Here is a 13,529-nt window from a genome sequence, read left to right as displayed (position 1 = left end):
GAGAGTGTACAAAGAAGGGCAACTAAAATGGTGCATGGCCTACATCACAAAACGTACCCGGAAAGGCTAAAAGATCTTAACATGTATAGTATGGAGGAGAGAAGGGAAAGGGGAGACATGATAGAAACTTTCAGATATACCAAAGGTTTTAACAAAGTTCAGGAGGGAAACATTCTTCAAAGGAAGAGAAATATTAGAACTCGAGGACATAAACCTCACACGTCAGATGCATCCACGCGCCACTCAAGCACACTTATCTTATAAAATAAAGACACAACAACTGTAATTGGCGTGAAAGGGGTCAGCTTTTATTTTCTGACTGAGAGGAAGGCCTATTAAAATACTAAAACTAAAATGCAGACTTCCCTCTCTAACTAAGGTGGCGGGGAGAAGAACGGTTAAGCATGATAAACGTAACATGGGTGATCAATGTTATAATACAGAAAAACAAGCAATAAAAACATATGTGTGAGGGAGCCTTCTGCCCCAGATGTTCCGGGATCGGCCTGCTGCCTCCATCCCAGACATCGAAAATCAAAAATCCAAGGACAGGGGTCGACCTTCTGCCACTACCCCTGCCCACCAATAGTTGCAGGGACGGAGGTAAGCTCCGCCCCTACATGGTAAAAATTGGGCCACCGGCCCCACCATCCACATATGTTTATACCAGTTATATGGACCCACTTGGTAAAGCGATGCCCGTAAACTAATTATGAAACTATAAAATTTACCTAAAAGTACACCCAAACTTACTAACCTTGAACTGATAATTAAAATTAAGTAACCGTTCAGAAACCGGCCACCAAAAGCCGACACAATGAACCCGACTGTAGAACAAATGAAGTAAAAACAAAACCAAGTCCCCAGGGCGGGAGGGCGGGTCACGAGAAGAGCTGAAAAGAGGGAGGAAGTACCATGTCAGCAGCCTATATGTATGACAGGCCAGCCCCTATACATGATCCAGCCAATCAGCCCCTCGGACCCTCTCTCCACGTTCCTCCCACCACAAAACATTAACCCCTTCCAAGCCAAGCTGATGCATTGAGCGGCGCTGCGGAAGCCCCGACTGTGCGTTTATGCCGCTATGGTCACAGTATGTTCCCTACGCCGTCTTAAACCTCACACGTCAGATGCATCCACGCGCCACTCAAGCACACTTATCTTATAAAATAAAGACACAACAACTGTAATTGGCGTGAAAGGGGTCAGCTTTTATTTTCTGACTGAGAGGAAGGCCTATTAAAATACTAAAACTAAAATGCAGACTTCCCTCTCTAACTAAGGTGGCGGGGAGAAGAACGGTTAAGCATGATAAACGTAACATGGGTGATCAATGTTATAATACAGAAAAACAAGCAATAAAAACATATGTGTGAGGGAGCCTTCTGCCCCAGATGTTCCGGGATCGGCCTCCTGCCTCCATCCCAGACATCGAAAATCAAAAATCCAAGGACAGGGGTCGACCTTCTGCCACTACCCCTGCCCACCAATAGTTGCAGGGACGGAGGTAAGCTCCGCCCCTACATGGTAAAAATTGGGCCACCGGCCCCACCATCCACATATGTTTATACCAGTTATATGGACCCACTTGGTAAAGCGATGCCCGTAAACTAATTATGAAACTATAAAATTTACCTAAAAGTACACCCAAACTTACTAACCTTGAACTGATAATTAAAATTAAGTAACCGTTCAGAAACCGGCCAACTGCCAGGTTACCAACCTGCCACCGCCACCTACTCCGAAAAGACTAACTAAAGGGACCTAAAAAGCAGAACAAAACAAACGAAAGAGACCTAAAAGTAGAACACGGACTAACGCAACGGAACCCAAGAAAAACTACCTAAAGGGGCCTAAGAATGTGAAAAATGACCTCCAAGAAGATCAGCGTACCAGCCGACGACTAGATGCACCCCGTCATACCAGTACTGTGACGGATCATGGAAGGAGATACCACCGTGCGGCAAGACCAGGTCGCCATGCTGGAGGACAGCATGACCGACAACCGCATTGACCCGGTTAAAGGCTCCAGGCCAAGACCGCCGAGGGACGATGGCTGACCAGAGGATCAGGCAATACAGCCAGTCAGCCATAAGTTTTAACAGCTGACGTCGAATCATATAAAGTGCGGATCTAACCGCCGTCCTGCAAAAGAAGGGTGTGACGCAGGTTAATAAACAAATAAAGATAGTATGAGTAGTGGAAGGGCAACCTAACTGCATCCCTAATGGGGAGGGGGTTTTGGGGGGAAGGGTCGCCCAATTTGACTTGAGGCAAAAACACAAAACTTCGTTAGCCGGCAAAAACCGTAATTAAAACCAACGATAAAACAAAAATTCCTCAAGGCCCCCGCAATCGCAAAGTGCAACTGCGACGAGCGGCTAGTCCTCAAAGGGGCGCACTGGGAGGAAAAAGCCTGATATAGCGTATGACTGCACCAGACCTCCACCTACCCAGTGCCCGGACTTCGACTTCGGACCAACCCGCCGCAGCGGCTGCTGACGCAGCGCCGATGCGGAAAGAGTGAGTCCCAGTGTCGGCCGGAGATAGACCCGGGTACAAAAGACAACGCTCCAAAACCGACCGGGGGTGATATCTGGACAATGGGGCACCATCCCGATGGACGAGCCACCCGGTGGCCGTTGGAGGCAGAAGGGACGAACAAGCCCGGATCGCGGCCACTGGACAAATGCCCCGCGCACGAGCCTGACCCATTCGAACCCACTGCCCCGTGCCGGCCACGTCCGTCCTGGAGCGCTGAATCTGACACCACAAACCGTCGGGGCATACGACGACGCAGGCCGCCAGCATGGGCGAGGCTGAAGTCCGAGAGACGGACCACAGCTCACCACCCTGGGCGCACCGTGGAAGGCCATCGTAAAGGCCGTCATGAAGAGGCGAACCTCGTATCCCATATCGTAACCCCGTATCCTCGTATTGTGAGCGCCGAATCCTACACCCCAAACCTTCGGGGCATACGTCGACGGCCTCTATTGACTGAAAGGAAGGCCTATTAAATCTAAACTTGGATGAAAAAACTCCCTGTCTAACTAAGGGACGGTTGAAAATATTTTTCACACATAGCAGAAAGCAGACAGCTCAGGAAAATAAAATATCTCAAAATCATAATTGAAATAATAACCTAAATGTTGGAGGGCCATCTGCACCGATGTTCTGGGATCGGCCTAAGGGCCCTCTGCCCCGATGTTCTGGGATCGGCCTTCTGCCACCATCCCTAAGGGCCTGCTACCCAGATGTTATGGGATCGGCCTTCTGCCACCATCCCTGAGGGCCTGCTACCCAGATGTTATGGGATCGGCCTTCTGCCACCATCCCTGAGGGCATGCTACCCAGATGTTATGGGATCGGCCTTCTGCCACTATCCCTGAGGGCCTGCTACCCAGATGTTATGGGATCGGCCTTTTGCCACTATCCCTGAGAGCCAGCTATCCAGATGTTATGGGATCGGCCTTCTGCCACCATCCCAGCGATCCCAAATGCAATGCAACTATGGGCCATCTGCCTTGTGAGGGGTCCTACCCACTATGGCCCCTCTCCAGAAGGTAGCAATTTGGCCAGATAAGCCGTAAAAGTTGCAGGAGCCAAAACCTGTGGGCTAAATCCTCCAATCCGCACACAGAAGCAGTAGAGCAGCAGGAGCTAACTGCCGAAACCACTGCCATTCGCCGCGAGAAAGGGTATCATCAATTTTGTTGCGCTCAGCCGGGACATGCTTGTCTCGCAACGTAATGTTGGTCACCTTGCATAGCAAGACTATCTGGGCGAAGACCAGCAGTCCAGCAAGGCTGTGAACTCCTGCCTAATGATGGCAAAAACACGGCCAAATTGTCGCGAAAGAAGACCACCTGTTTTTTACGCCGGGCATAGCGCCAGAGCGCCCCTGTGCCCAGTATGGGAAAAATATCCAGCAACAGCAAGAATCGCAATCACCAGAGGCGTCCGTAAAAACTCCAGAGAGGAGGTGAAACGAACTAGAAATCCGTCCCAAATACGTAAATACCTCGAGTGCTAAACTAAGAAAATGATGAGGGCGTCCAATCCCAACTGTCGGCCGTTCCAATTTCCCACAGAAAACTCTACCTATGGGGATAACCTTCCCCACAAAAAGAAACAGGCCACAGAAGGATTGAGCCTGTTGTAGAGTAAGCTTGTCCGCGGCGAGCTAATAGAGGATACCATCGGGCAGACGCAACACCTTGTCCCCAAAAAGCCTTCAGAGACCAGCGACTGTATCCATCTGAATCCCGAGGTAAACAAGGAGGCTGAGGGACCTTGCCAATGGCCAACCATAGTAAGACGACGCAGCGAACAGAGCCAGGTGGGACGAGCAAAGAGAATCATCCAGGTAGGGCGACATACCCCGCTAGCCCGTCGCCTGCTGCAGACCCCAGCGGAGGAAAGAACTGCACCTTGCAAAGTCAGCGCACAAGAGAGAAAAAACCCACGGGGAGGCAGCGATGGATGTTGTAGCCATCATCCAGTTGAAAACCCATAAATCGAAAGACAAAAAGGTGCAGCGGGAGGAGCGAAATGCTGACGCGATATCCAATTCACACATTACCGCCCGGACCAAAGGACCGAATGGCATCTATGGCCGAATCAAGCTTATAGATAGGTGAACGACCCTACCTGATAATAGGGATAGCCTCATCAAAACCGATGACCCGATAGGACAGGAACGATGGATGAGAAAGCCTATCCTCCCGGCCAACGACAATGCAGCCGCAACCTTCTGCCGGAGCACGCCCAGAAACTCCCGATCCGAATGCAAGTTAGTACTAGCCCCGGGACCTCCCAGTCCATTGTCAAAGTCAGAAAAATATCCCTATACACGCTGCCATATTTGCACCTCACGCTGGTCCGCGCTGCGCATGCGTGCGCTTTCCCGTGATAGCGCATACCCGCTGATGCGTGCACCCGCTCGCATCGGTATGCGTATTTACGGTAAAGAGTATGTAGTCGTAGCGTGCGACCCAATCGTTACATATTTTCACAATTAATGTAGTTTGTAGACCATGGTCCCTTTGATAGATTCTGAAAGTTTGGTTAATATGGAATGTCCCTGAACGGAGGAATCCCTCTTTGTATTGTGCTAAGGGTCTAACAGGAATCATACAGCAGTGTTTGGTACCCATCGGAAGAGTATTTAATTAACAATATTCCGGTGTTGGTTTGGAGCGTATTAATCGCTCGTGCGGATAGTTATGGACATAAGAAGTTTATGTCCATTTCTATTATTTACTCATACTCAGGTATGCGGCGGGAAACCTAGTTTCCCACCCACCTGAGCTGTTTGAAATCGTCACAGCCCACCTGTATGAATCACCCTATGACCTTTTGTTATAATGCGAAGCCGAATTCCTGCGTCCAATGGACAATGAGGTTGTAGGGACCATTAGATTGCATTGTGTGAGTAGCATAAAAGACGGGCCTGTGGCATCCAGCCTTCACTTCTCATCAAACGGTTCTCATTGCTGATAATCGGGAAGCTGGATGTCCAGAGGCGCATGCGATCATACCCTTTGTGCGTAAGTTTTTCTCCGTAATCATATTGTCTTACTGTGAGCCAATCTCTCTCTCTCTCCGTCTCTCTCTCTCTCTCTCTCTCTCCCTTCTCTTTCTCTCGTATCTCCCATTGACTAATATTGTATTGTATTAGATCAGCATAGTATTGTATTGTATTTCTTGTATAGTTATTCGGTTAGGAAGTCTCTGTTATATTGTAGTGTATCATTTTGTACTGTGGTTCTTTTTGCAAGTATAATAGTTATAATACAGATAATAGGCTTTGGACCCTAAACCAGTATCTGTGTATTTCCTATAGTTTTAAGTGTTCACTTGAGCGTCGGTGACGCTCAAGCAGCTTTGTAGTTAGTCAGGTTACACAAGGTTGCACTTACACCCTGTATTCACATTAAGGTATTCTGTGTATTTCATTGATAAAAGGTTTAGACATAAAGGTATAGCGTTGTGAGCGTCTGCGCCGCTGGTGATCTCCTCGTGGTCTCGAGCGTCCGCTACGCCATAGCGAATCATTACTCTAGTCATCACCAATAACGTGCTGTCCTGTGATCACTGGGCCGTGAGCGAACGTGACGCTTGAGCGTCTCGCCTACGACTAAGCGATCGTTACGCAACTAGCGTACCCTTACGGTACTTCTTAAGTAAACAGCGTACTGTGTTCTTAGACTTCATTAAGGGTTGTTTATACGACAAAGGAATTTAGCATTGTCACCATGTATCGGCAAGAGGAAACCAGGTGCGTAAACCCGAGTATAAGAATAGGAGGTCCACCGGCCGCGGGAACCGTCGCAGCCAGGGTATGAACGCCCGAAGTCTAATTGGGGTGGGGTCTGTGGCCAGCGCTTGGGGCCGCGGCACTGCGGGCCGGAATTACCCCTGTGCCGTGTACTGAGGCAGTCCTTGATCCTGTGGCCTCCGCCACAGCTGGTGCAGGAGTGACGCATACGACACCCTCCACCCCAAACCGCATTGGGCAGGATTGAAAGCGAAGCATTAACCATGCCCCGCCCGCCATGAACCCCCTAAAAAGCCGGCAGAATGAGAGGCAGGTCGTGGAACCCGTCGTTCCTGCTGTACCGACTGAACCCTGCGGCAGCTCCGAGCACAATACCACATACTTTTAACCGAAGGTATAGATTTGCCGCCCATGCTGTTTGCGCCGGAAGTCCTCGTAGTAACTCCCCCAAGTATGGTACAGCACGTGTATCAGGAATTGATGGCGCATGATGGTCATGTGTTCGTCCGGGCGCGTCTCTGAGTAACACGCCGCAAAGATCAACAGGATCTAACTAAAGTCTGGTAGGAGCACAAAGCGTCCTCGCTGCCCCGGCCCTTTTGCTTAGCTGAAAGCAAGGCTATACGAGCATCGCTAGTAAGGGCAAAATATAGACATATAGGCCCTTACGGATCCAGTCTCGGACCCGGGGCCGCAGACCACGGTACATTGCTGTGTTGGCGCAGTAAACGGAGTCTGACTCCACCGACGCGTGCGAGGCGGAAGAGGGAAAATGCCATTGCTGCCGCCGTGTTTGACGCTTGACCCTGTCCCAACCATCGTCGTAGGAGGACACCCTCTGAGGACGTGGAGGCAAGGGAAGAGTCCGTGCCCCGACACCTGCGCCTATCGCGCTTGCCGTTAACCTTACGCGCTGCTAGATGAGCGGGACTGAGTACTAGATCCCCACCCCCACTATGGGGTGAAAGTGCGCTCCCCTTGGACCAGTCAGGGTCCACTGAAGACTCACCAGTACGAGGGGGAACTCCATCCGTCCCGACTTGTGGATCCGCCGACTGACTACAGTCCTGGCCCAACGTCCGCGGCTGGGGAAACAAAAGAGAGACAATGTTCCCCTATCGAACCAGCAGCCGCCGGGAGTGGGGCGGGCGGGGCGACCGTCGAGCCAGAGGCCCGGAGCGAGATAAGAAATTGTGCAATGCTATCCTCCAAAGAAGAAGTGGCCAGACACGGTCCCCCGGGTACGGAGGATAACAAGGGAGCCACAGCCGACAGAGGCACAAATGGCTCTAAGATCAGACCAAGAACGCGAGTCGCACGCCCCACGGGAGCTTCGCAAACCTCCCGTCGGGAGCAAGGACTCCGATGATCCCTCACTGTGAGGTACAATGGCACGTCCGCTCCGCTACGATACCCCCCGACCGGAACGGCCGCGCCGCGACCTCCTCTCATCCCGAGCATTAGCCCCGGGAGGAGAAACCGGAGAATTGCCAGAACTAGAAAGAGGCAGCTCCACGTCTGACTGAGAGCTATCCGTTGAAGCGACGGAAGCCGGCATCCGGACGCGGGGCGGGACAGAACGCACGCCTCCCGCCGTCGCACGCCGGCCTCGTATGAGACTGGTAGGGGCCACACTGTCACGGCTGGCTGCAGTACGAAGAGGCCTGTGAGCAGACCCGGAAGGGGCTGGTACCACGGATCCAGCCATGGCAGGAGAGGCCAGGTGGCCCGACCCACCGTGGGCGGGCGCGGCACGCCCCAGGCCGACAGTTTTTTCAATGGACATCGCCGGCAGCAGCCCATCCGCAGCCGCAGAGCGGGTGTGTGGCCCCGCCATGCCACAGGAGGGAGCCTGCCGGTGGGCTTGTCCCCGGGGCGCACTAACAGGCCTCATATGGGCCCCTGTAGTCCCCATGGCGGTAGTGGCACGCGCGCGCTGGCCAGACCCCTGCCTGGCAGCTACGCGATCCACCCTCCCTCCTGCTGATACAATATATAATATGGGCTTTCCCACCCTTTAATATAATTGCAGCCATAGTGGGGATTGAACTTAGGACCCACTATACTACTAAGTGTGGCCGGGCGGGCGATGCGCAGGGCGGGAGACTGTTCCCGGCCCCACGTGGTCAGCCCCTACAGCAGCAGCCACGAGCAGTGGATCCAGGGACAGCAGGACACTGTCCCTGGCAGTCCGCCTCAGACGGGCGCGTCCCCCCCCCCCCCCGTCGCTCCGTCTAGCGCCGCCGCCAGCGGCGGTGACGGAGACGGGAACAGGTGCCGAAGGGGAGTGCGAGTGGGCAGCCCCGAGCAGTGGATCCAGGGACAGCAGGACACTGTCCCTGGCAGGCCGCCTCAGACGGGCGCGTCCCCCCCCGTCGCTCCGTCTAGCGCCGCAGCCAGCGGCGGTGACGGAGACGGGAACAGGTGCCGAAGGGGAGTGCGAGCGGGCGGGCGTACACGGACCCGCGCGGCCGGAGTCTCCAGCGCAGAGGGCGCAACAGGTCTTCCCCGTTACGGCTGGACACCATCAGAGTCCATAAGCCGTGTGGGGAGCCCTGCGCTGCGCCTTGCCAGTCAGCCACAGAGACCTGCATTTCCCCCCCTGAGAGATGTAAGGAGAAAGGAGGGGGGAAGTGAGAAGAATGCCAACTGCAAAATGAAGATAGTAATAGTTAGGAGAAGGGAGATAAAGGGACAGCAGAGAGAGTATAGAAGATAATAAGGGGAGAGAATAAAAAAAAAGGAATAAAGTGATAGGAAAATTAAATACTGTAAGCAATATAAGAGATAAATAAAAAGGGGGTTACTTAGCAGTTCCACGAGAAGAGCTGAAAAGAGGGAGGAAGTACCATGTCAGCAGCCTATATGTATGACAGGCCAGCCCCTATACATGATCCAGCCAATCAGCCCCTCGGACCCTCTCTCCACGTTCCTCCCACCACAAAACATTAACCCCTTCCAAGCCAAGCTGATGCATTGAGCGGCGCTGCGGAAGCCCCGACTGTGCGTTTATGCCGCTATGGTCACAGTATGTTCCCTACGCGGTCTTACACTGAGACTGGAGGGAGGCAGGTTCAGGGGAAATTTAAGGAAAAATTACTTCACAGAAAGGGTACTGGATAAGTGGAATAGTCTCCCATCAGAGGTGGTAGAGGCTAAGACTGTAGAGCAATTTAAACATGCTTGGTATAGGCATATGAATATCCTTACAAATAATTAAGGTTCAAAAAGGGTTGCGATTACCTAAAGGATAAAAAAAATGGGCAGACTAGATGGGCCAAGTGGTTCTTATCTGCCGTCAAATTCTATGTTTCTATGTTTCTATTATGCGCTTTTTGCTGCTGTATACACTGTTGTATGTGCAAAATGCAATAAACATGTATTTAAGAGGGGAGACACTCGATATACTGGCTGTCGGGATCCCGGCGCTCTGCATACCGGCGTCGGGATTAGACACCCCTGGAAGGAGAATAAATAGCGTAGTGCGCATAGCGCGCCTCCGTGCCCGCAGCATGGCGAGCACAGCGATCCCGCAAGGGGCTCTTTTGCACTCGACCCGCTGCCGGCATTCAGGCGGTCGGGTTCCCGGCGCCGGTATGCTGTGTGCCAGAAACCCGAGTGCCGGTATCTCGTAGTACACCCGTTTAAAAGAATAAGAGAGAGAGGGACCTAAAGGCAGATGGAAGGTAATTCCCCGAAACTGATGAGAATAAACAAAGAAGGAGATCAACTAATATCCCACAGGCAGGTACTTCACTAGAGACAGAGACTGCATTGTGTGTGTTATCCGCAGGCTGTCTGTCCCAAGTGTGTATCATGTGTGTCTGTGTGTATCATGTGTGTCTGTATGTATCATGTGTGTCTGTCTGTCCCATGTGTGTCTGTGTGTACCATGTGTGTCTGTGTGTACCATGTGTGTCTGTGTGTACCATGTGTGTCTGTCTGTCCCATGTGTGTCTGTGCGTACCATGTGTGTCTGTGTGTACCATGTGTGTCTGTGTGGACCATGTCTGTCCCATGTGTGTGTGTCTGTCCCATATGTGTCTGTCTGTCCCAAGTGTGTCTGTGTGTACCATGTGTGTCTGTGTGTACCATGTGTGTCTGTGTGTACCATGTGTGTCTGTGTGTACCATGTTTGTCTGTCTGTCCCATGTGTGTCTGTGTGTACCTTGTGTGTGTGTCTGTCCCATGTGTGTCTGTGTGTCCCATGTCTGTCCCATGTGTGTGTGTCTGTCCCATGTGTGTCTGTGTGTCCCATGTGTGTCTGTCTGTCCCATGTGTGTCTGTGTGTACCATGTGTGTGTGTCTGTCCCATGTGTGTCTGTGTGTACCATGTCTGTCCCATGTGTGTGTGTGTCTGTCCCATGTGTGTCTGTGTGTACCATTTGTGTCTGTCTGTCCCATGTGTGTCTGTGTGTACCATGTGTGTGTGTCTGTCCCATGTGTGTCTGTGTGTACCATGTCTGTCCCATGTATGTCTGTGTGTACCATGTGTGTCTGTGTGTACTATGTGTGTCTGTGTGTACCATGTGTGTCTGTGTGTACCATGTGTGTCTGTGTGTACCATGTGTGTGTGTCTGTGTGTACTATGTGTGTGTGTCTATCCCAAGTGTGTCTGTGTGTACCATGTGTGTGTGTCTATCCCAAGTGTGTCTGTGTGTACCATGTGTGTCTGTGTGTACCATGTGTGTGTGTCTATCCCAAGTTTGTTTGTGTGTACCATGTGTGTGTGTCTATCCCAAGTGTGTCTGTGTGTACCATGTGTGTCTGTGTGTACCATGTGTGTCTGTCTGTCCCATGTGTGTCTGTGTGTACCATGTGTGTGTGTCTGTCCCATGTGTGTCTGTGTGTCCCATGTGTGTCTGTGTGTACTATGTGTGTCTGTGTGTACCATGTGTATCTGTCTGTCCCATGTGTGTCTGTGTGTACCATGTGTGTGTGTCTATCCCATGTGTGTCTGTCTGTCCCATGTGTGTCTGTGTGTACCATGTGTGTGTGTCTGTCCCATGTGTGTCTGTGTGTCCCATGTGTGTCTGTCTGTACCATGTGTATCTGTCTGTCCCATGTGTGTCTGTGTGTAGTATGTGTGTCTGTCTGTCCCATGTGTGTCTGTCTGTCCCATGTGTGTCTGTGTGTACCATGTGTGTGTGTGTCTGTCCCATGTGTGTCTGTGTGTACCATGTGTATCTGTCTGTCCCATGTGTGTCTGTGTGTACCATGTGTATCTGTGTGTACTATGTGTGTCTGTGTGTACCATGTGTGTCTGTGTGTACTGTGTGTGTCTGTGTGTACTATGTGTGTCTGTGTGTGTACTATGTGTGTCTGTGTGTACTATGTGTGTGTGTCTGTCCCATGTGTGTCTGTGTGTACCATGTGTGTCTGTGTGTACTATGTGTGTCTGTGTGTACTATGTGTGTCTGTGTGTTCCATGTGTGTCTGTGTGTACCATGTGTGTCTGTCTGTCCCATGTGTGTCTGTGTGTACTATGTGTGTCTGTGTGTACTATGTGTGTCTGTGTGTTCCATGTGTGTCTGTGTGTACCATGTGTGCCGGTGTGTACTATGTGTGTCTGTGTGTACTATGTGTGTCTGTGTATACTATGTGTGTCTGTGTGTCTAATGTGTGTGTCTTTGTGTACCATGTGTGTCTGTGTGTACCATGTGTGTCTGTGTGTACAATGTGTGTCTGTGTGTACTATGTGTGTCTGTGTGTACTATGTGTGTCTGTGTGTCTAATGTGTGTGTCTGTGTGTACCATGTGTGTCTGTGTGTACTATGTGTGTCTGTGTACTATGTGTGTCTGTGTATACTATGTGTGTCTGTGTGTCTAATGTGTGTGTCTGTGTGTACTATGTGTGTCTGTGTATACTATGTGTGTCTGTGTGTCTAATGTGTGTGTCTGTGTGTACCATGTGTGTCTGTGTGTACCATGTGTGTCTGTGTGTACAATGTGTGTCTGTGTGTACTATGTGTGTCTGTGTATACTATGTGTGTCTGTGTGTCTAATGTGTGTGTCTGTGTGTACCATGTGTGTCTGTGTGTACTATGTGTGTCTGTGTGTACCATGTGTGTCTGTGTGTACCATGTGTGTCTGTGTGTACAATGTGTGTCTGTGTGTACTATGTGTGCCTGTGTGTACTATGTGTGTGTGTGTGTGTGTGTGTGTGTGTGTGTGTGTACTATGTGTGTCTGTGTGTCCCATGTGTGTGTGTGTGTGTGTGTGTGTGTGTGTGTGTGTGTGTGTGTACTATGTGTGTCTGTGTGTCCCGTGTGTGTGTGTGTGTGTGTGTGTCTGTGTGTCCCGTGTGTGTGTGTGTGTGTGTGTGTGTACTATGTGTGTCTGTGTGTCCCGTGTGTGTGTGTGTGTGTGTGTGTGTGTGTGTGTGTGTGTGTGTGTGTGTGTACTATGTGTGTCTGTGTGTACTATGTGTGTCTGTGTGATGTGGCTATGGGACAGGTGGGTGACACAGAACTCTGCTTATAGATGCTTATGAACACTAATAATGCACACACTGTACAGGTTCATTTACCATGCCCACTTCTAAATTCCCAGCTTCAACTACTGCCTCTACCACCTCGGCTGGAAGGCTATCCCACCAATCTACTACTCTTTTGGTAAATGAATTCTTCCTCACATAATAACTGTTTATGATGCATCATACAATGACAGCGGTACTCTAGCACTGCCATACACAGATCCCCCCTAAGACGCTATAATAACTTACCTGGACAGGCTTCCTCACCATCGCCCAGTGTGGTCATAGCTGCAAGTCCAGCTAGCACTAAAGCCAGCATGGCAGCGTCTGGTGGAATACTGTAGTCAGTGCCTCGCTCAGCCCTTGCTTAATGAACTCTATTGCCAACGCCAGTTCCATTTATATTCACCCTCTTTCTCACGCCCGGTTGTGACCTCTATGTATAAGCCCATCCACCGACAACTGATCAATTGCTCTCCCGGAATTTCCCAAACAAGTTTTTTTTAAAGTATATTAAAACTTGGTTACATGAAGATTTTTCCCAGCCAAGTTCAGTCATTAAAGGATGATGCTGCAATACTTGTCTTGTGATTAATGATGTGCGTACAGCTGATAATATGATAAATAACTATAGGAGTTGTAGGACATTTGTTTGCTCATCTTTTCCCGTCCAAGCACAAAACTACAAAGACTCTGGGGGTAATTCTGAGTTGATCCCAGCAGCAAATTTGTTAGCAGTTCGGCAAAACCATGGGGGTCATTCTGAGTTGATCG

General features: G+C 50.7%; 1 protein-coding gene across 2 annotated transcripts in view; it reads right to left on the bottom strand.

The window, feature by feature from the left end:
• The window catches only part of LOC134948362 (ficolin-2-like), a 48,831-nt gene extending 35,646 nt beyond the window's left edge, over window positions 1–13,185 (bottom strand). Inside the window, exon 1 of one of the 2 annotated variants that reach the window (XM_063936296.1) lies at window positions 13,005–13,185. In XM_063936296.1, the coding sequence (XP_063792366.1) occupies window positions 13,005–13,074 (70 nt within the window). In that variant the 5' untranslated portion in view covers window positions 13,075–13,185. The remainder of the gene's footprint in view (window positions 1–13,004) is intronic. The other variant, XM_063936295.1, reaches the window with a different exon arrangement.
• Between the last annotated feature and the right edge of the window lie 344 nt (window positions 13,186–13,529).

The sequence above is a fragment of the Pseudophryne corroboree genome, chromosome 8 (assembly GCF_028390025.1).
Source record: "Pseudophryne corroboree isolate aPseCor3 chromosome 8, aPseCor3.hap2, whole genome shotgun sequence".
NCBI classification, from domain to species: domain Eukaryota; kingdom Metazoa; phylum Chordata; class Amphibia; order Anura; family Myobatrachidae; genus Pseudophryne; species Pseudophryne corroboree.
This window is presented reverse-complemented; position numbering and strand designations above follow the sequence as displayed.